We start from the raw sequence: 22810 nt of genomic DNA, 5'->3' as shown, positions 1-22810 counted from the left end.
TTCCATTCTTTTTACTTCATTTCACAATATTTTTTTAAAAATTCACTTAATTTCATTCTATTTCCTTTCCTGTCTTTTCTTAATTCCTTGGTTTCTTATTTCATTTTCTTTCATGAAATAAAAATTCTTCATTTCCTTTCATGAGATGAAATCTCAATATTTGAACGAATATTATTTTGTTTTAATTAATTTCACTACACTTCAGTTCATCCCATTCCATTATCTCGCCTTCAATTCAGTATTTTCTTTTTTCTATATATTCAATTCCACTTCATTCTATTTCCTTTCCTGTCTTTTTATTTAACTTCATGCCTTGATTTCTCATTTCATTTCCTTTCCTTTCATGAAATCTTAAGATTTCAAGGAGTATCATTTCAGTAAGTTTCAGTTCATTTCACTGCACTGCAGTTCATTCCAACAATTTAACTTCTCCTAAGAATTTTTTAAAAATTTAATTCTTTTTCCTTTCCTGCCTTTTCATTTCACCCCATTCTTTGAATTCTCATTTCATTTCCTCTCTTTTTATATATTCTAGAGGAGGCATATATTTGATTTATGTCTGCTGTCACCTAGTGACATAAAATACAGTTTAGTGACACTGCCTCAGTGAAGAGACTGAAGGTCAGGGGATAATTAATCACATTCTTGCCCATAATTTAATATGAAGATATGTAGGCATATTTAGGACACTTAGGCGTCCAAAGGTGAAGGCAGTGCTATTCTGGATTTACAAGTGTCTAAGAAGGCAACTGTCTTAGTTTCACGAGCTTGTCTTTGCCCAAGGCAGCCAAAGGCTGCTGATGATCTGTTGCACAGCCCTCACGTGTTGTGAAGACTCAAATGAATCCACAGTACCACAATGCACCCAGTCAGCCCGAGTCACTGTGAATGCTGTAATGCAGGTAAAATCAGAAGGCTGGGTAGATTTTCCAGAGTCCAGTTTTGCTCTAAAGGAGTGTAATGATAAACCCTACCTTCCCTTGGAATGCAGTACATGGCCTGTCTTCTGCTACTAGGAATTAGATGGAGACTCTGACTACACAGTCAGAAAGAGCTTGTTGCTGAAAAGGGTCCCAGTTCTCATTCATTTCACTGGAAACTGAGAGCAGTGTGTATATCCAGAGCCTTCTGTCTAGAACAGCTCCTAGATTCAGAAATTCAGGGAACAGGAGCCTCCCAGACCAGAGAAACCTGACTGAAGAGGCATCATTATCTTTAATAATGTTTCTCCTTGGCAATTTTTCCTCCCACTTTTTCCATAAACCAAAGAGAACACTATCTTCTAAGCCTTGTTGTAGGTATACCTATCTCCAGTAAGATGTATTTGTGATAGATCAGCCCAGCATCCTAATTGAGAAGCTGGACACTTTACAGCAGTCATGATGTCTGTTTTAATGCCAGGCTTCAGCACTTCTGTAGCTCTGTCTACACTGCACACGCCTGCAATGTGAATAGATATGTAAGAAAACCTGCTCAATTATTGTGGCACTTCTCTTCCCAAGTGGTTGCCCAAAATCTGATGGAAAACCAAGCAGGAGGTGTACAAGCAGACAGTTGGACTAACCCTCATTTTTGCTGCAGCACTTCAGTAAAAGCCAATTATACCGAACTCCAGTAATGGCTCTATCAGTGATAGACTGCAGACATTTATAGTCTTCATCAATGAACAGGCTAAGTGAATCGTTCTGCTAAACTTTTTAGTAAGTAATTAACCCTGAATTATTAACAACAGGCAGCTCTGGTAATGGTTATGAAAGAAGTAACAACTGGTTGCACGGTTATTAGCATGAGAGCACTGAACAAGGCAGGCGAGCAGCATGTGCTGCCATGGAATAGAAGGGACAAGGGTGGCAAATGTGATCCCCTGCAGGGCAGTGCAGCTTCAGGGCTCACAGAGGTGCTGAAGACACTTGCTTTGGAAAGAGCAGCATGTACTCAGCAGTAGATGGATGGAAGTCAGAAGTGGATAGTAATAAGGAACGTTAAAAATAAATCCAGTCTCATTAGGTTAAAAAGAAAAAAAAAGAAAATATGTGAACCTGACAGCTCAGCAACTCTTTAGTTCAAGCAGTTATCCAGGGGACAAGAAGTTCATACTGGAGCACAAGGAAGCAGGCAGATGAAGTGACCTGCTGTGCACCCTGTGCTCCCTAACTGGACCATATCAGTGCCAATTTTCTGAAGATGTGAGCTCACCAGTTTCAGAAAGGAGAGGGTCTTTTTAGAGGTCTTTCTTTAACAACACCCTAAAACATTAGCAGAACCTTAAAACCTTTGGCTACTGCTGTTTTCATAGGAGCATTCACATGCACCTGTGAATATCAGCGATGAAAGCTGGTGAGCTGACAGTCCTGGGACCAAAGCATAGACACAGCACTCATGAAGCAGTGTGGGCTCCCCTCAGTGCCCCTCTCTAACCATTTTCATGGGCCATTTGCCAGCAGAGTGAGGAACTCCATGTCCCTTCTTGTCCTCTCTGCTGAGAACTTAAATGAGCAAGGCAAATAAGAACAACCTCTAATACGGGAGGGAAAGTGTCCTGCTGTGTACTGCACTGCAATTAAGCAACTTGTTTTGCTTCCCAGCATGACTGGGGTGGCAGAATGAAACTGGAACAGTATTAGTTACCAAAAAACAACTGAGTGAATAGAAAGATAAGCAGAGGAGAAATGAAGGCAAACACAGTAAAATGGAAAAAGTGAATCCAAACAAAAACCAAGGCCCTTATTGTAAACAGAACCAGTCTGATGACAGAAATGCAGAGGTGATGAAAAGAGCTGCTGAAGCCCCAAAACCTGGAACTCTGGGCTTGCCTCTTGACTTCCTTTTGAACTAGTTGTATTAAACAAACAGCTCCCACTGGTCTTACTGGAGAACATGGGGGATTTATCCACGTCCCCTGGACTTTATTAAAATTTAAATGTCTTTTCTTCCTTCTCCCAGCTTCTGCTTAACATATTTTAGCAGGTGAATGCCATTTTCCTGGGTTATAAAATGTCCTCACATAGCAGCTGCCCCTGCCCTACAGGGCAGCCCCTTTGCCTGGCTGAGGAAAGGTGCAAATCCCAGTCAGCCTCATCCATCCAATCTCTTCATGGGGTCTTTGTGAATTATTAGAAGTCTGCTCTGACACCTGGACAGAAGATAATTCAATCTCAGCCCTTTCTGTTGCTGTTAAATAACCTATCTTCCTGTCCTGGAAAATGTAGGGCTGGAAGAACAGGCTGTGGGCCACTGTGTAATAGTAGTGAGGAGAGAAATCTGGATGCATGAATTAAGTTATATACATTATATGGGGAGAGAAGGATTTGTCTGTCTATCCTGGCTGCACACCTCGGCCTGGTAGAGTGATAGGTAAAGCAGGGCCCATCTCCCCTCTGCCACAGGGCTTCCCCTCCAGTGTAGTACAATTCCTTTGGGAACTGTGTTGTGTCCTCGACTATGCGAGATCCCCCTGGGTTTGGGGCAGATGTTTACTTGCTTTGTAATTCTTTCTTCTCCCAAGTCATGCCTGGGCATCCACAGGAGATCAAGAACAGGAGCTTGAGATATGCTTCTCTCATCTGTCCCCTCTGACAGCTGACCTGCTAAGCTGTGCTACCATCCACAGCATAGAGCAGGAAGGAGCAAACAGCCTTTGGGTGTGGGAAACAAGGTCTGCATAAGCATGACAATGGGCTCTGTGCTCCAGTTGCCTGAGCTGCTGTTTCTCATTGAGCTCAATAGGTGTCTTCAGATAATTGCCGAGAGAGGATTTACTTCACCTAATGCACAGGGAGTATTAGCAGGGCTGCGTTCATTTAGCTGCCTAAGATAGACATGAAGACCAGAAAATCCCAAGTTTGGATTTGTCACAGAAGAAAATTCTGAAATCAATGCCACTTCAATGCAACAGGGTTTAATTCACAGGATTTTATTTGAGTTCAGCCCATGCTACATGAAAGCTTCTGTTGGTGAAATCGAGAGTATTTCTGGCTGTGGTTTTGTTGAGCACTCACCAGGTGCCCAGTACCATCAGTTTGGAATTAGTCTATGGGCAAAACTGGGCATCAGCCAAGTTTACGTCTCACAAGCTGAGAATCATGCAGAGACAGAATGAGAAGGGGCCCCAAAATTCACATTGTGCATCTCCCCCAGTGTTTTCCTGGCCTCTACTTATTTAAACAGTCTTTAAAAATCCCTCAGAGGTTTTTACAGCTTCTTCAGACCATCTCTCTCTCCTAGTAACCATTCCTGTGACTAGAATGTTTTTCCTAATATCTAACCTAATTCTCTCAAGCCTCAATTAAGTCTATTATTCTTGTCCTACTTATACAGATAAATTCAATCTTCTTTGCAAAATGTATTTCTTACAGCAAAATGAATTTCTGTGTTGTCTTTGGTCTTCTGTTGTTCACACTGAGCACTACATAATCTGTGACCTGGGAGGACAGGACAGGTTTTTCCAATTCTCTCTGCTTGGCTGCCATCCAGCTGTACCACATTTCCCTTGAAGAGAAAAAATTTGCTAAACATTTGACACACTGCTCTAGCTGAGGTCTTACTAGTGCTGAACAAGTAAGGCAGTGCAGCTGAGTGCAGCTGAACAATTGCTTCATGCCTTTTATAAGTTACAGTTCTGTGTAAACACTCCTGTGTTGACATTTAACATTTTCACAACAGGCAGGTTCTGTTGACTCATGCTCAGGTTGTGATTCACTCCCTGCAGGCCTCCTGTGAGACCCTGGATCCCCACCCTTCACCCAGCATTCTGCAGGTCAAGTCCCTGTTCGTAAGTCAGTGTTCAAGGCTGACACATTGCTTACTTCTGCTCCTCTTTTCTAATTTTTAGAAATATTGGCAGGATGAAGCCAGTTCCTGTTTTTCTTTCCTGGAGTTCTCAGTACACACCCTTTTTCTCTCTGCAGAAGGCACATACGTTGTCCATCTTCACTAACCCCTCACCAACGAGGGTTTTCCTGAATCTGTTTTAATTATCATCCAGTTAGCTCAAGGAAAAACAGCTTATGATCTGCATAAGATGTGCTCATCCTCCCATCTGATCCCATTTACACAGTGAACATCCTGCCGTGGGCATAGCAGCCCTCTTGTCTCTTGAGGCCCTGAAAACATCCTGAGGTCTTAGGCCAGGGAGCTGTGGAGTTCTCCAGGGTGTCCAGGTTGCTGGGTAGGCTGAAGGCACCCAGGGGCAGCCCCCAGCCCAGGGTGCCACCTTGTGGGTTGGGACACAGGTGTGGATCCAGAGGCAGGCAGTCCTCTCATGAGAATACAAGCCCTATGTGGAAAGAAAATAGTATCAGAAAAAATCCTCTTTCACCCCAGATATTCAAGCATGCAAATCCCCCAAACTCAACCACACAAGTAATCCCCCCCAAAACAGCTTTTCAGGAAGTTTTATCCAACACAAGCAAAAAATGGTAAAACCCTCTTCCCTTTAAAAACTATATTTAGCAGAGTCCTATCAAAAGGCTATCAAGCAAAATCCATGTTTTCTGGTGTATTTGCAGTTCTGCACTTCTTTAAATAAAAATGGTCTAATAAGTCATAAATTTGCATTTCTTCAGTTACTCTGTCTGGCTCCCTTAATAAAATGACTGCAATACAATACACACAGCAGTGTAAATCTGTAAAACTTTAGAGCTCCAAATATTATTCAAGAAGCTTTCATAACTGAAATTATTAATTGGAAGCAAAAATATTTAATAAGGGATGAAATTTCACAAGCCACTAAAAGACCAGCAAAGATGGATTTCATAATATTTTATAAGGCATTTAAAGTAAATCCAATACTTTCCAATGGCATTATGGAACTGAAATCACATAACTAACTGGAGGCTCGGGGCATGCTTCACTTCAGGGTTGGTTTTACAGCACTCCTGTCTTGTTTGATGGACTGGTAATTCTGAGCCTCAGTTGGTTGTGCAAACACCTCTGGAAAGCCTAAGATCTAAAAAGGAAGGGGTAGCCAAGAAACTACAAATGCCTGATAGATATATCTGTGGGATAAACCTGAGCATACAGCTGCCACTGAGACCATTCAGGAGAAGAAAAATGCAAATATTGTCTAAGCAAGGATGGAGGATAATATGGAATATGTCTCATTTTTCAGTACCAATGGCGGTGTTTTCATCAATCTTACTTTAGGATAATTGACAGAATTACTTCTGCTCACAACAGCTTTTGGTCTGTTTTTGCTTCTTGCTATCATGTACAGTTGCTGACAGGATGCTAATAAACACTTTTCTTGAATGCTTGCACATCTATTATTGCTTGAATACTTGCACATCTATTATTCCACTGGCCTGGCTCATGAGTGGGGCCACTAAATGCTACCACAATATAAATAAATCATTAAACAATCATGAAAAAATTATACAGCAGCTTGTAGTGATCCTCTATTTACAGCAATAGAGATATTATTAATTTACTTTGAACATAAAATCAGAACTAAGTCATATTTTCCTCTTTGGGTTGGATTAGCCCACATGATGGCAATCTCTGCCATAAAAACACAGTGAATTATTCCTTCAAACACTGCCAGTTTAAGATGTTTCATCTGCACAATACCAAAAATAAGACAAGAAAATCTTCTTGGGTTTCAGTAAGTACATGAAACAGCCAGGAATTTTCCTGACAAAGAACAAATAGGCTGTAACACCACGGAGTGAACCCCTCATACAGGCTTTAGCAAAATGCTCTGGCCCAGCCTGCAGAGCAAACCCTCAATGAGACCCACATTGCACCTGCAGAAGCTGTGCCCCTGCTGCACCCATTCCCTGTGCTCTGCTTAACCAAAACCACTCTCTCAATTTCCAGCTGGATAATGGATGTAAAGCTGAAAATGCCACAGGATAGGTGTTCTGCTACCTCCTAACTTCAGGTAGGAGCTGGTGAAAGAAGTGAGGAAGGAAAAAAAAAGGCCAATTACACAACAGTCAGATAAGTCAAAAGAACTGAAACTCAGCTTTATTTTTTTTTTTAAGTATTCTACAATAATGGCTCAGAATACTACCACAATGTACAGGGACAAGGCAGTGCTCTGGGCAATGACTGTAGATTACTCTCATATATATATAGATATATTTAAGAGCTTAAGAAAGGTTGAAACATGGCAGTTCAACATTTCTTAAGCATGTATTTCATAATTTCAACATCTTCTAGATCTCTCATATTACAGCAGGATTTATCAAAGGCAATGTAGTCACAGAAGTGCATAAATACAAATATTGATACTTTACTTTGAATATTGTCTATGATATAAATTCTGCCTTACCTTAAAAAAATCTCCAGATCGTTATGTGACCTGGGAGTCTTTCCTTTTCTTTCTCTTTAAGAGTTTTTAAATATATATATATATATTTATATATATTTGCTACTGTACATCAAAGTATATTTGAATACCACCATTTCCGTTATATTTTCTGCAGACATGGTCTGAAGCAAATTCACCAACAACTAAATCAAAAACTTACTGGTTATCATAGGAAAGCCAAAGAGGATCTTTCCTCTTTTTTTGTGTGTGTTTCAGTACTGATATTTTTAAACTTGAAAGGATTCTTCATAAACTAGAGGTCCAAAGATAATTTAAAGTAGTCTTTATAAGCAAATTTACATATTTTGACATGCTTTTGTGAGGCAGTTAGTATCAAAATCCAATAGCATTTCTTACAGAGCCATATGATTTTCTGCGATGCAGATATACATTTCATTTCTAAAAAGCCACAGTTCTTTTTCTACATCTGCTCTCATCAAATCCCCAGGATTCATTCATAAAACTGCTGCTGTTCCAAATGCTGATGCTGTTATCCCCACTGTAGATTAAGACATACACCCAACATGGTGACATCATCGTGTGGAAGATTGATAAGTAGGAAAACACCCTCCCCAAATCCACAGAGAGTCTTTTCTGTCTCTGAATCCTCATGATTCATGTCACCCAACAGTGCAATGTGACGAGGATACGACTCAGTGCAGGCTAAGGGTCTTCTTCCATCAAAGGAATCTCTAGGAGAAACAAAGAAATAGCATTGCTGATTGCAATTTCCTTTTTTGCTTTTGCAGAATATTATTGTTACCAGTTCTACAAAACCAAAACCAAAATCTGAACAAGACATGGGATATTACCAATTCTAGACCTACTCAGACTCTAATACCTCTATGAAAATTAGATAACTAAAATGACACAGATTTTCTCCAATAAGTTAGGACCACAAAAACCTAAACACAAACATCCTTGCTACTACATTAATCACTGAAGCAGCATTCAGAGGTGGAAGGGACTTTAACTGGCAGCTCCACAATTTTTCCTCTCCTCCTGGCTTTCCTGTTCCCCTTGTGATAACAGTAAAACTATCCAAACCCCACTGAAGCAGAAGACTTCCTCTACCCAGACCTTCACCCACACTGAATTTAGGACACTGGGCTTCAGCTCAGTGACAATGGAGAGCGGGATATGAGCCTCTCCCTCTAAATGTCTCCAAGGAAAGCCATCCAGTTTCCTTAATATGCTGAGCAGCACCAACCAGAACTCCATGAAATCATGTCAGTACATGCTCATGTTCTATTTAAAGGCAGGCAGTAATACATGACAAGATCCCTCCTGGCACATGGACCAGTGGCACATTCTCCTTATGCTGTGACTTCCATGTCCATGGCTTAAGGCTCACATGCCTCAGATGGAAGGAACATTTTGCTGGATGCACAGACATGATGAGTTTGCTAATTTTGGCCCAGTATGAAAATATGATTTATTTCCTCTTTCAAGGAGAAAATCCTGTTATATGCTGTGAAAGCCAGGGTATGTGAGAGAGCTGTGAATGTAGGAGTTGAGAAGCAGATGAACAGATTAGCACAGGCAAGATGAGGGTTGGCTTTGCTGCTGTACACAGGTGTTTGCTGACATCTCTGTTGATGAAACTGGGGTCTGAACAGGAGCCTTCTGGCCTGGCATTTAAATCACATGCACCAGAGCTAGCAAGGACATATCACAGACATGAAATTCTATAACCATGGAGTTTTATGATTTACAAAAAGTTTCGAATTAAAGGTGTAGACAAAACCATGGAGAAAGTAGGAGCAAATCAGTTGGGTGAATTCCTGCTCTGCCAGTACAAATAAATGATGTCCCCCGTCCATGGACTCACCTATTGCACCTATGCAAGACTCACCATCTGTGATATCGATCCGGGGACTCGTGGATGCAGCGTCCCTGTCAGTGCTGTGGGACACGTCAGTTCGATCTGAGACGGGAAGTGCTGCCTCTTGGCATGTCAGGGATGGGTACAAACTTTGGAGCAGTTCAGAGGAACCCGACCTACTGTCACAGGTCTCAAATTCATTGGGCTGTGTGTCTGGAATCCTGGGACCAGGGTAAGCAGGGGGATTCTGATCTTCTGACTGCAAAATATGCCCCTGGTCTGTGGCAGCTGAGTATCCAGGTGCCAGGGCATTCAAGCCACTGCTGACAGCTTCATCATAGGAAGGCAGCATGACAGGAACACCATCCACCACCACGAAGTCAGGGTCGCCCATGGAGCCCTCCTGGTTGCCTCTACATCAAACACAGAAAAGTTATCACAGAGAGCAGGGGCATGTCAGCAGCAACTGCTGAACTCCTGTAAACACAGCACTTTTCAGTCATGCCAAATGAGGCTACAGGTTCATCAACAATCACAGAAATGTTTGCCAAACTATGCTTGGGTTGACAGGTGGAATCTGTTACAATCAGAAAAAACAAAACCGGTAATGGGAAAAACAGTTCCAAGAAGGGAAGTTAAACAGGTATGTGGAAGAGATAAGGAGCACCATTTGCTGTGCTGTGCACAGTAGGTGTCGTGGATCACAGATGTAGTTCACCAGGCAAAAGTCTCTGAACCCCTGGCAAAATGTATGCTAGAGCACAAAAGTGTTTACAGCCCAAGTAAGTGGGTGCTGAGATCACTACTGCTGGATGACAAGGGTTTGGTGGCAAGACTTTTGGCCTCCTTCAGGCCTTGCTTACAAATGATGGAAGCTTCCTTAAGCAGTATTAAGCTGGTTTCTTTTTTAAGCAAAACATTTCTATTAATTGGAAAGATCCATTAAACCCTAAAGTTTCTGCTTAGTAGCCTATTAAACACAGTATAGTCCAGGCAGGAGGGAATTGGTCCCAGGTACTTTTAAGACGTGAAAGCATCTGAAAAGGAGAGGACTGAAATCCATTTTAGTAAGCTAGACAAGGCCAGGCTATAGGCCTTCCTCATGGAGAGCACTATGTCAATCAATGACAAATGCTCCCAGCTCCATGATATTTTATGGAAATAAAGGAAGATGCAGGAGATGTTTATGAATCGTGATGAAAATAACACTAATGGAGGTAAAGCAAACCTTTAATATAAATTTGTCCATAGAGAAAAAAAAAATTCTTTCTTAAAACTTACATTACTAAGTCTACAGTAGTTAAAAAATTAATTCCCCCATCACCTGAAAACGAGTACTTAAAAATATTGTCAGCTATTTTGCTATTTTTACAGTCAGAAGCAGCAGCTCTCAATAGAAGAGCGGTAATTACTCCCAGAGTGAATCTGGCAAACTTTGCCTTTTATCTTAGCTGCATGAAGGACTACTGCAGGTTTTTGGGGGTGCCCTTCCACAACAGAGGTTCAGGGACTTCTGCTCAGAGCAGAACAAAGTATCTGCAAGGCTCATGAGCTGCTCCATCTCTCCAGCAAGGAGTGCTGAGTGTGAAAACAGAATCAAGCCCCTCAACCTTCAAAATAAGAAAGAAACCAGTACAAACCGTGGAAGGAAATGTGTCTTAAATTTGGTCTGGAATATCCTGGCTAAAATAACCAGTAGCAGTACTAATAAAACACTGGTAGCAGTAAATGCCACTATTTTCCATGTAGTCAGGAGGGTCTCCTGTGTATTTGGCCAGGTTTGTTCTGTAACAGAAAGATAATACAAGAGTTGTGCTTGTATATTCCTGTTGTTATTTTATATTCAACACTACTCAGAAATGCCAGTTAGGACCAGACATTTTTTATATGCAACTTGTAAAAACACACATAACCCCTTTGCCATGTACCAAAAGCAGTCTTAACATAAAGCTGTCACAGAGGCTGGATCTTGCTTTTTCCCCTTGACTGGTCTTTTATACGTGCAATCATGACCTTAGCGTGCATACATATAAAATATCCAGATGTTAAAAAATACATTTGAAGAGGTAATGATCAAAATGGTTTAGAACCATTCAGAATCTTGGGAATGCATTATATTTAGCCTTTTTCAAAACCTGAGACTCTCGAAAAGGAGATCGAAAATAGCAGCATCTTAAAATCAATGCTCATCACTTAACCATGAAACAGACGAAGTTCACCAGGCATTGCCAAACTACAAATTTGCTCCGAAATGAGGGGCTGTAAGATGACAGAGCTATTATGATAGGACAGTCCTTTACCTGTTTTGACACAGTACACTTGGTAGGAGGGGAACCACTCTCCATACTGGCAGGTGATGTACTTGTAGTCATTGGTGAGGGTGTAACCAGGGTCGCAGTAGAACTCCACCACCGTCCCATGGTTGTAGCGCTCGCAAGGCCGCGGGTGGCAGATGTAGTCTCCATGACTCACCATTGGAGGTAGTGAACAAACTTGGGCAAACAAAGGGAAAAGGAGAAAGATATTAATGCCAGCAACCCACCACTGGGCTGCTTCGGAGTGTCAAAATGCAGCAGGCACACTTCAGGGTTTGTCTTGGCTCCCTGCGGTTCTGGGTATGTCTCAGTGGCACCTGGCCACTGCCCAGGCAGGCCAGGTGGCCATCCACACCAGTGGAGGGATGCACATGCCAGGGGGTCACTGAGGTGGGATCTGGGAAGCTTCCAACCCACTGTGGGAAGAGGAGGGTGAGAGGAAGACAAAAGGGGACACATGCCCATCAGGTGGCTTCATGGGGATGGAGCAGGGCAGTCAAAATAAGGAGAATCATGCTCTTCATAAAACATTTATAATTCAGCTGTAACATGCTATTTTTTGTTTCATCAACATAATTAAATGGTTATATGCATTAATTAAATTCCTTTTAAAAATGTTTGCTATCAGCAGTGCTGCAAGAGATGCAAAGCACCTAGTGTTGCTTAAGCATGAGCAGTCTGTATCACTGTAATTTTATTAAGTTGAGCTTAAAGTCTACTGGTGATATTTGTGTTTTGTTATTTCTGAACAACCTGACTGATCTCAGTGGGACCACTGGTGGAGCGAGGTCTTAAATATAGCAGAGGCTGAGCCTGTGTTAATTAAGTAGAATGGTTTACTTAGGTTTAGGTAGATAAGAGAGAATTGCAATATAAACATGTGGGACCTTTCCTGTAGGCCCTGGAATGACAGCCCAGGCAGATGAACTCCATGGAGAAATGAGGGAGCACTCTGGAAAACAGCAGTGGGGAAAGCAGCTCACAAGCAGTATTTTTACAAGAGGAAATTTTTCCATAGTGTAAGTGTTGGTTGATTACTGCTTTCTTAAGTGCTTCTAGCACAGGGCAAAAAATCCCCTACAAAGTGTAATGATGTTTCAAATGACTGCATACTGACCCAAAAGGGCTTCAGTTACTGGATGGCTGCTTTTATTTCCCTTCAGAGGCAGTTCCTGGCTGGCTCAGTGCCCCATCTACAGGCCCTTCCCTTCACTTCATGCCTCTCCCATGCAGGCAAGACCTGCCGCATTGATTTAAATAATGAAAATGACATCTCTTGGAAGAACAATCTTCCCAGAAATTACAATTCAGCTGCTTCTCCCCGTGAATCTTGTTACATGAATAATGCATTTCATAAAAAAATACACAAGCTATTAAATGAATCTTCAGGAGAGGCTGATTACAATGTGCACCAGTCTATTCCCCATTCTCTGGAGACATGGTTTTGTTTGCAATTTTCACTGGAAAGGCTTAATAATAACTTGAAATCAGAGTAAGTAATTCACATAAAAATTCACATCTTCAATGCTCTGCAGACTTTCCAAAGTCTCTGGGCCCACAAGAAAGAGGAATGCTTCACTGGGAAGTCAACTCAAAATTGAAAACAATTTTCTTAAGATTAGGGTGAGGTTGGCAGACTGAAATAGCAAGAAAGCACCTATTAATAATTCTTGTATATAAAAAGAAAATGATCAGTGAAAGCCATGATCCTGGCCTATCGTAAGGAAACCTGGTACATTTTTATTACCTATGCTTAGAGTATGAGAATAAAGAGAACAATTTAAGCTCCTCTGCAACTGAATTTTGCCAAGTTCTGGCAGTGTGCAAGAAATGTGTAGATACCCACAACCTTTCTAGCAATGAGCAAGTAGAGCACACCTTATCATAAAGAGAAACACTCAGAAGAAATAATTTTCCCCTCCAGCAATGTAGCTGTTACATCATCCCTAACCTCTTAATGTAATTGAGAGCCAAAGCAGCCCGCTGAATAGAAAAATCCCTCAAAGCTGGCATCCCAGCAATGTGGGCTAGCTCAGGAATGACACATTTCTAGGCAGATTTAAAGCTATACACTGTGGGGACAACCCAGATATGGAGCTGTCAGTCTGTTTATAAACAGAGGTGTATTTTATAACACCCAAATACAAGAGTGTCACTCTTTGTGCAGGACATGTCTCCAGTACTAAAAAGGGTGCCACTCCTTCCAGGGACACATCCATATTTCAAGGGAAATGCTTGTGTATTGGTGCTGCCTAGAAACTCCTGCAAACAATTTTTTATTGCCCTGCCAAGTATTAGTCATGAATTAATCAAGGTTTATGGAGTCATATCTGCCAACAGGTCCTGCAAGAAACACTGGGAACCAACAGATGCAATGGAACAGGTTTAAAACTGAGGGCTTTTAGCTCAGCTGAAACAGTGCTTCATTCTTATGTCAACTGGACTGCAGGAGTCAGGGATTCTAACTTACCTGGAGTGTCGCTCACCACCTCCCCTGGACTTCAACCAGTTCAACCAGTTTCAGGATCCCTTTAACACTTCCATGGGCAAACTGGCCCCCACATACAGTCTGTAGCACTCAGGTTCAAAGCCTCTTTTCATAAATCAAGTCAAAGGTACATCACAAACAACCCTAAATGGACTCACTTCTAGCTCTGGGCAGTTAGTTATACACTCAGTCCTTTTCTCCACTCACTTCATTCCCATGGTCATCCTGATCCAAGATCCTTTAAAGATGTCCAGTGGAAGGACAGCCAGCAAGTGGCCTTGGTTTTGATCATAGAAAAGAAAGATTATGAAAGTCTGGAGGGCAGCTGAACTCTCTTGGCTCTCTTGGACAGAAAATTTTTAGTGCAGAGCTGGTCATTTTATAGGGTCTGAACCCTTATTTATGCCAGATGCCAGTGTATGATAGTGGTTACATGGATTAAAGGAATGTGTCAGATCAAATATGGAGGGAAACTCCGGTGATGAACCTAAGGCCACTGAAATTTTTTAGGAAATTTAAAATTTTAGCATTCCCAGTGATTAATCCTAATTGTGTTTGGAAATTACAGGCCATGGACTTCAGGCAAATGCATCAAATTCACAGAATGGAAATAGCCATAAACTGATTACAATAAAAGCATATCTGACAAGTTCATTTTCACTGCCAAAGCCAATAGCAGTATGCACAATAATCATAGAAACAAGGGAATTCTACTTCAGAAAATTCTCACAGATCAAAGAAAGCCCTAAGTGCTGTTCTTAAATATGATACTAAATTTTTACTACCAATAGCTTTCAGTGTCTTCACTTTATAAGGCTTTGGAGACTTTAATGCTCTAATTACAACATACAGCATGGATAATCCAGTAGTATTTTCTGACGACCAGCATTAAAAGACCACATGCCTGTGTCCTTAACTTTGGAGCTTGGCAGAGGGACAGACAAACAGTGTCTGCTGGTGGTCCTGCAACAGGTGATCCTGGGTCTCTGGATCTGTCTTTGTACAGCAAATGGCCACAGACTGTGAGGGGATGTACAGGAACTTTATAGCTCAGCATTCGCAGCTGAAAAGTCGAATCATTCATCAAAAAGAAAGAACAATTGTTTTTATATGCCAAACAAATCCCTTGCTGGATGCTCAAAAGTCCTGTTACTCAAGGAAGCTGAAGGGAAGAATTCCTGATTTGATTTGGTGGAGCTCCCTGCCTGCTCCTAGGAGCTGCTGGAGCTGAGGGCTCTCCTCTGAGATCAGCTCTCTGCTCAGGTTGATTTTAATAAAGGACTAGCACTACCAAGAAGAGCTTGTACCAAGAAGCACTACCTGGGGAGCTGAGCCTTGTGTAACGAGCAGTGTGGCACTGTGGCCTGGAGCAGAGGCAACGGCTGGTCTGCCCCAAGGAATGTCCTCTCCATCACAGCCTCCACAGAGCCACATCCCGTGGAGCAGGGCCAGGGTAGGGTGGCACAGGCTCCATTCCTCATTAATTGAGGAATTAATGAGGTTCACCCAGTGATTTTTTCCTACCCGTTTTAGTCAAGAAGCTTTTTAAACTCTGCCCGGAGGATGCTGCAGCAATTCTGCAATGTTGACACTGGAACTGGAGGAGGGAGGGAAGATTTCTGGCATTAGCATACTCTCAATTAACATCGATGGCACAGAATAAAGACATTGCATGACTTTTAAAAAGCCACTGGTAGAGACATAACAGTAGAGTTACAGATTTTTACACTGCTCAAAATCCATTTTTAGTCAATGTTCAAAGGCTATTGGTTTTAGTCTGTGGTCCAAGTAGACAGGTGGCAAATCATGCAGGTTTTGCCCAGTATTTTTTATGTGACCCAAAAACTAAAAGCAAAAATGTCTTGAAGTATGGGACCCTTATTTATTAAAAAAAAAAAAAAAAAAAAAGGATAGGAGCAAGCAAGCTTATTTTCCAACTGTGATTATTTGTCTCAAGCTACTAGTTCATCTTTTGTGTAGGACATTAATTTCTTGGTTAACTGGGTTAGCAGAAAGCCCCAGTGTAAGGCCAGCCATTTCTCCATCTCCACAGGGATGGAGAGGATTAGAGACATTTGCACCTTATAAAGAATAACACCTCTTCCAAACACATCATGAATGCGTGCTCATTATGCAAAGAGTGAGAACAGATTAAGATGAAACTTCCAGAAGAAAAAGACACAGATAAAAACCTGCCAGTTCCACTGTACAGGAAAATGCTGGTGTGTCTCACTCAGAGAATCATCTGAGAGGGGGAGACACTCTCTGCTTTGCTCACAAACTGAAAGAGAACAAGAGTTTCTCCTGACCCTCACTTGTCATTTTTGTACACATCAGGACACTAATTATCACCAGGAATCTGGACACCTGGCTACACCATCCCAACCAATGTCAAATTCAAGCTGTCACTTACTCCATGAGATCACAGCTGTGTATGTCCCAGCAGGTCTGATCCTTCCCATTGAGGGTGACCAGGTCCCCACCTGAAGCTTTACTGGCTGGCTTCTGGAGCCTAAGGAGGGATCCTTTTCCATATACTGCCCCCATATAAACACATGCTTAGGGATGCAAGATTTGAAAATTATATTTTTTCCAGGAACAGAAACGATGAAGATTATGTTTGTTCCTTTTCCTGCTTCTTTATGAACACTGTGCTAATAAACTTGGTTTCTTGGTTCCCTCAGTGTCATCACCCTTCATACCTTCAGAATAAAACAAATCATCAACCAAGAAGATTTTTCTTTCATATTCAGAAGAATTCCTGGTCCAGTTCACTTGACAGACCTGTTCATTTCCACAGATACTACCAGCAAATGAATCACACCTGTACTGCACAGTACAGAGCCTGAGGAAATTAATTCTGCACTTTGATTGTGAACATCAGTTTAACAATATCCTAATGAAACATTCCTACAACAAATTCTGCTGGCACTGTGAAGGGAGACTTGGTGCCTATTACAGCTGTACTGGAACAAACTTGGAGGCCATTGAATTTGTGTTCTGAAAGTGATGCCATGCTTTCAGGAACTTTTCTGATTACTTGTTCCCACAGCAAAAAAAGAGGACCAAGAGTAATAACAGAATAGAAAGTTTGGTGGAAACGACTGAGCACTCATACATAAATCCTATTTAGGCCTGACTGAAGATGTAAAGTAATGAAGATGCAAGATGCTTACTTTGACCTCTCAAGTTGCCAGAGAATTTATTTCTTGAAAGCCTAGAGCAAGAATTATTAATAATATTTTATTCTTAGCCAACAGTATCCAAATTATTTTCAATCTTAACCTTTCTTGATTAGTTAACCTTCACAATGTCACTTAGATGTTTTCTACTGAAAAGACACCTAACAGGTAAGCAATTTCTTCCCAACCACTCAGCAAGCCAGGAACATACCCCAGGTCTCCTGGCTCCAGACTGCTGGCTGTACCCCTAGAAAATCACCCCTGGGTAATTCTGAACCAGTTTTGACACTGAGGTAAGCCTTTCAATGTGCACACAGTGAGAACTTCTCACCTGCTACAGAGTGTGAAAGCAATTGAATGATCAAGTTTTTTAAAGAAAAGCTGGTTATCTGGTCTAGCTTTGACAAACACCATCTTAATGAGAATTTCATAAAACAATATAAAACTAGTTTCAAACATATTTTAATAATAATTTAATCTTAGCTGATTCCAAAATGGAAACAGACAGTGTTTTACAATCACTTATGGTACACGCGTTCTTCCTGGAACTGCAAATTACACAGAAGATTTTGCAGTTCCAGTCAGCTGAGCTCCTACAGGAGCATCATGCCAAATTCACACTCATCCTCAACAACTCTGCCCTTCCCAGTACAGTACCTTGTGAAACATTGATATCAATGCTGAAGTCTTCAGTTTCAAATGCATTTCACAACAAATACAGGATGAAGCACACTCTAAGTAATATTTTCCTATAAATTATAAGTTAAACAGTGAAAGTTTGATTTAAACTACAAAAAAATTGATGACAAGTTTGCAGCTAGAGCACTAGGACTTCTTTTAGCAAATGGTCTGCAATTATATTTAAGGAAATATTTATATTCATTATTAACATGTGAGTGCTTGGAGCACTGTGGTCTCATTTACAGCGGATAATTTTGGCTTTCTTCATCACTTTCTTCCAATTTTGTTTCTTCCTTCCCTCATGAGTGGATGGCTTTATGATCAGCAATGGTCTTTTTAGGACTTTGAGAAGCAGATGCTGGGGACTACAGACACTTTGCAGGAAGGACTTAGAAAACTCCAAAATAAATCAAGGCTTGGGTATTTGATAGGCATCCCAGGATAACCTGAGGACTAGAAAAAGTCAAAGTGCTTAAAAGTATAATGGAGAGAGAGGGGAGAGAGAGAGCAGTCAGGAAGCTGGCTAAGAAAACCAGACAGCTAAAGGCTCCTGTCAGGAATGTCTGAAAAAGCCACTGCTCACTGAAAGCGGGATGTATCAGTGGGTTTTTATGTTACTTTAATCCCTCTTTTTTGAATAGCTTTTTCTTCTCTGTTATAAGCAAGAATCCCTTGAGTTTGTGTGGGGTTACCTACACCAGTCATCAGGGACTGATGGAGACAAGGAATGCTGGAATAGACAAGCTGTAATCCGGGGTTTAGCTGAAGGCTGAGGAAATCAAGCTGTACCATATAAGGAAGGAAAAAAGCACAAGATCACATTCCCAATGGAAAGCTACAAGGAGAAAAAAAAGACGGGCAAGGAAAACCAGCAGATGATCTTAGCACTGTAATTTCACAGATAATCTTACAAGACCAGGAAGGCATGGAAGACTGTTGGTTTCTGTTATTTATGTTCAGTTCCCAAGTGCCTGCCTACACTGATTGGTGAAAGTGCTGCCCTTTAAATACTGGGTTTTATCTCTGGAAATGAACAAGAGAGTAGACTTCTTGATGCACAGAGTCCATAACTACAGTTCCCTCCATTTGAGAAAGATGTTCTATGAGTGCACCATGTCCATCAAGCACAGAGATGTTTGATTTCAAGGTAGGCAATGTGTTATTTTCCCTTCCAAGCAGCCTTGTCAGATACAGTTAAAGATTAATATCATAAAATAACCCTCAGGAAGAATTTTTGTCTGCTTTGCCCCACTTATCTCACAGTATATTCAAATAACTATGGATAAAACACTACATGCATCTGGCAGCTAATATATAGCTGCAATATAGCTGCTGGAGTTAAGAGATTGGATTACTATTTAACAGAATAACTTCTGCTAGACTTCTCTGGCTAGCATTTAATGTCTCTGTGCTCCTTTTGAATTAAATTCTTTTCCACACCTCTTCTCTTCAGCTGTGGGTAACAGATGAGGTTCAGCATTTTCCAACAGAACAAAAATCCAGATACTCTAAGTTAAAGTGTTCACCTTCCACACTCATACATGGATACATATAATTTCAGCACTCCTGAGTGATGAATGAATCAATTTTCTACAGTGCAGAAACAAGCAGAAATATTGAATGACTTTTTCTAAAGAAAAATATACTCTTTAACTTCTTTATCACACTTGCTTTCCATGACAAGCAACCCCAGGGTGGGACACTGTCAGCATATCTAGTCCTTTGGGTATCAGGCTGGAGGTGTCACTGCCATAAAGGTGGTGCCCTAGTAAAGGTCCTTAGATGTATGGTTGTCTGCTGCTATTTGAGCATTTACTGCTGGTTGTAGTTTCTGAGTCACACATTTTGCTGTAGGCAGTGAAATACCACTGCAGTCAGACCTATTAAAAACCAGGCTATCAGTGTCCTATGTTAACATTAACTCAGTTAACCTGGATGACCTCTTTGGCTGTTGAGCAATATTTAATTTATTCTCCCTCCTGCCTGCCAGAGGAGTGGGTGCAAACCTAAACCAGAATCCTGGTATCTACCTCACTTAATTTCTCAATACCACAGTGTTTCATAACTTGCTTATATTGCTGCCCTTTGCTCCCTCTACATGACTTCTGTCTGTTGGCAATGTGCTGCATCAACATTATCATCCCTGAGGATACACATCAGTTTGTCATGTTGGAATTTATCAAAAGCCTTCTCAAAGTCAGCAGAGAAATACAGAGAGAAATACATTTGTTCCAATGTATAACATCTTGGGCTTAGGATTGCTTACTTTGTCCTGTTTCCTGAACATAACTGACTACAGGCTGACTTCTATCCCTTTTTCTCAGTGTTGCTCTATATTCCTTCAAGAATTTAAAGTATTTTAAATGCTTGTTTATCAGATAGACAGCTTGGTGTCAATCACTGTTCATGGCATTAGGAATTATTATGAAAGAATGTAGATCTGTGAAGCTTTCCTTCAAAGTGTCCTGCACGTAGTTGGTAACAAAGTTTCAGCTATTTTGTTTTGAACTATTACAAGGCTATGGCACTTCATCTCTAGTATCACTAGATATCAATAGATAGACTAGACTAGTATCTAGTCTTCTGTCATACCCTTTACTTTCTAGGCTCTAAGTCAGAATTATCAGCCCCTCTCTATGAGTGTCTCTCCCCAGGCTTCTGAGAAGAAAAATTTCTGTTTTGTATTCTTACCTGTCTTTCCAGAGTAGTTTTTTCTCTGCAGCATATTTTGTTGGTTTTGATTTTCATCTGGCTAACCCCCTTTTATATTCCAGAAATCTCCTGGAGCCCAGATAAAAGGGGTTGGGTTCCCTTGCACTTCTGTCTTTGTTGTAAAAATTCTTAATTCCTTCCTTCTCCTACCTTTCTTCCACAGTTTCCATAATTTTCAGAATCCTGTCAGTCCCTTTATGGTTGCCTAGCTTTGTATCTTTTCATCTACCCTCACAATGAGGTGGTTTTATATTCCAGAATTCAAAAATATCAGGTTTTTTCAGGTTTTTTCTGTGTTTTTATTCTCTTCTATTTATTGAATCTCCCCTTTGAAGTCTATTCCTCATGTTTGTTTCATTTTAATTTTGAATCTACCTACAAAATTTGAAAATTTTCTGTTTTACATTCTTTCAAGTTTAACCTCAGCTAGAGAATGTGCTGGTCCCACAAAGAGAATGAAGTTTTAATATTGCAATATATTTGATTTCTTGCAAGACCAGCTTTTCTGTTCAGCTGGGATGATGCTGAAACAAGACATTCTAGATAACAGGATCATGTCTATTGTTTGCAAATTGAATCAACCTGTTTTCCCTTTTACTCTTAAATACAAAGCTGGGAATTCCCAATGACACTACCCATACAACTGCTTTATTTTCTGGCACTATAATCAAATTCTCCCAGCCCTTCTTCTCTTTATCTCCTTCCCTTGCCACTCCCCACCCAGATCTTTATAAGAACTATTCCTTACATCTCCTTGGAAGGTTTCCAGAGGGCATAAAAAATTAAAATACAGACTCCAGATGGCAAGGATAGTAATCATATGCAGATCATGTTCCCAGAGTACTTGTAGCCAAGGGTTTTTTTTTTTTTTTTTTTTTTCAGTTTGGTTTGGGGTTTCTTGGGTTCAGGACTTTTGGGATGTTTTGTTAGGTTTTTTTTTTTTTTTTTTTTTTTTAATCCTGTGCAATATCTTAATTCACCTAAAAGTACCATATCATAAACATTTCCTAGTTTTAAATATTTCATTTCACAGAGTTCCATACAGGTATGTTTTCAAGTGTTTGTCCCCCTTTGATGTTTTTGGAAGCTGTTTGATTTATTTTACAATTAATATTTATACCCCATGTGGTATTCTTCACTCATTAATTCTGCACCCATATTTTGCATACCATATTTTACAGAAGGCAACCACTAACTTACATCAGTTTCTACAGATGGGTAATTAACCCCAAATTGGTAATTTAAAAATCATATTAAAAAACCCAAAGTCCATTTTTCCTTCAGTTTTCTTGGAAGTGTCTATTGAGTTTCAGTAGAGAAGAAGGTTTAAAAAGTTTCTGCATAACTGTGGAATTCCACTAGAAAAGAAGGAAATTAAGAAAGTTAAAGAATAAGAAAATTCAGTGTGAAGATGATTCATCTTATCCTCTAAATGACTGCAAAGTTTTCTAGAACTGATAAAACAACACCATTTCCTTTACTGTCCTTCTTTGACATCGCTCAACCATTTCAACTGAAGCCACCCAAATGATTCAGTTTGAGGCTGACACTCAAAAGTCAATCAAAATGTTTTAAATATGGCAAAGGTACAAGCATTTAAGAAGAGGATCTCATACCAGTAAACACTTGGAAATCTGAGCTAGAGGCATCCTTTTTTTCCAGAGCCATATCCACTGCCCTGGCCAGATGCAAACAGCTGTTTCTGGGCAGTGGCTGCTCAGCTGTGCACTGCTGGCTGCACTCCAGTCTCAGGTGACACAGTGTCTATCCTCTGCTCTGACTAAAAGCAGCACTGATTTCACTTATCAGAAAAAAAACTTCCTTCCCTAACAGGAAAAATTAGTCTCTCACCTGAGCTGGTGAAAGCTCCTTGCTCACCAATATTGAGGGTAAGGCTGGGAATCATTAGAAAGCCTGATGTGCAATAGGAGCTGTGTGGTCCCTGGTGTGATCTTCTATTTAAATAGACCTACAAACCTTTCTTTCGGAATTTATTTGCCCTAACAAAGAGGAAAAAATTCACCAGATTGCTGTATAGTATTTTTCCTAAACACAAATTTAGGAAATCCCTTCTGCGGAAGCTTCAACAAGAACATACATCTAAATGAAGAAGATGTAAGCAGTATTGTTTATAGAAGAATAAAAGCTCTCAAATGGTTTGCTATAGCTTCCTAGCAGTCATTTGCTTTTAATCATTACCATATTAAAATACTGAGCAGGAATGTCATTACAATACATTTTTAATTGAACATGGAAAGAAATAAATGGAATTAATTTGTTATTTGCAGATTTCCT

At 40.6% G+C, this 22810-nt stretch overlaps 1 protein-coding gene across 8 annotated transcripts in view; it reads right to left on the bottom strand.

Annotated features, from left to right (window-relative positions):
• Window positions 1-6935: 6935 nt before the first annotated feature.
• The window catches only part of SUSD4 (sushi domain containing 4), a 70105-nt gene continuing 54230 nt past the window's right edge, over window positions 6936-22810 (bottom strand). For 7 of the 8 annotated variants that reach the window (XM_068185559.1, XM_068185551.1, XM_068185555.1 and 4 more), the window contains 4 exons: window positions 11438-11629; window positions 10778-10922; window positions 9168-9550; window positions 6936-8004 (listed from right to left, as the gene is read on the bottom strand). In XM_068185559.1, coding sequence (XP_068041660.1) covers window positions 7976-8004; window positions 9168-9550; window positions 10778-10922; window positions 11438-11629 — 749 coding nt within the window. In that variant the 3' untranslated portion in view covers window positions 6936-7975. The remainder of the gene's footprint in view (window positions 8005-9167; window positions 9551-10777; window positions 10923-11437; window positions 11630-22810) is intronic. The other variant, XM_068185558.1, reaches the window with a different exon arrangement.

Source organism: Anomalospiza imberbis, chromosome 3 (assembly GCF_031753505.1).
Source record: "Anomalospiza imberbis isolate Cuckoo-Finch-1a 21T00152 chromosome 3, ASM3175350v1, whole genome shotgun sequence".
In the NCBI taxonomy this organism is placed as follows: domain Eukaryota; kingdom Metazoa; phylum Chordata; class Aves; order Passeriformes; family Viduidae; genus Anomalospiza; species Anomalospiza imberbis.
The sequence above is the reverse complement of the archived record's forward strand: the minus strand, read 5'-3'. Positions and strand labels throughout refer to the sequence as shown.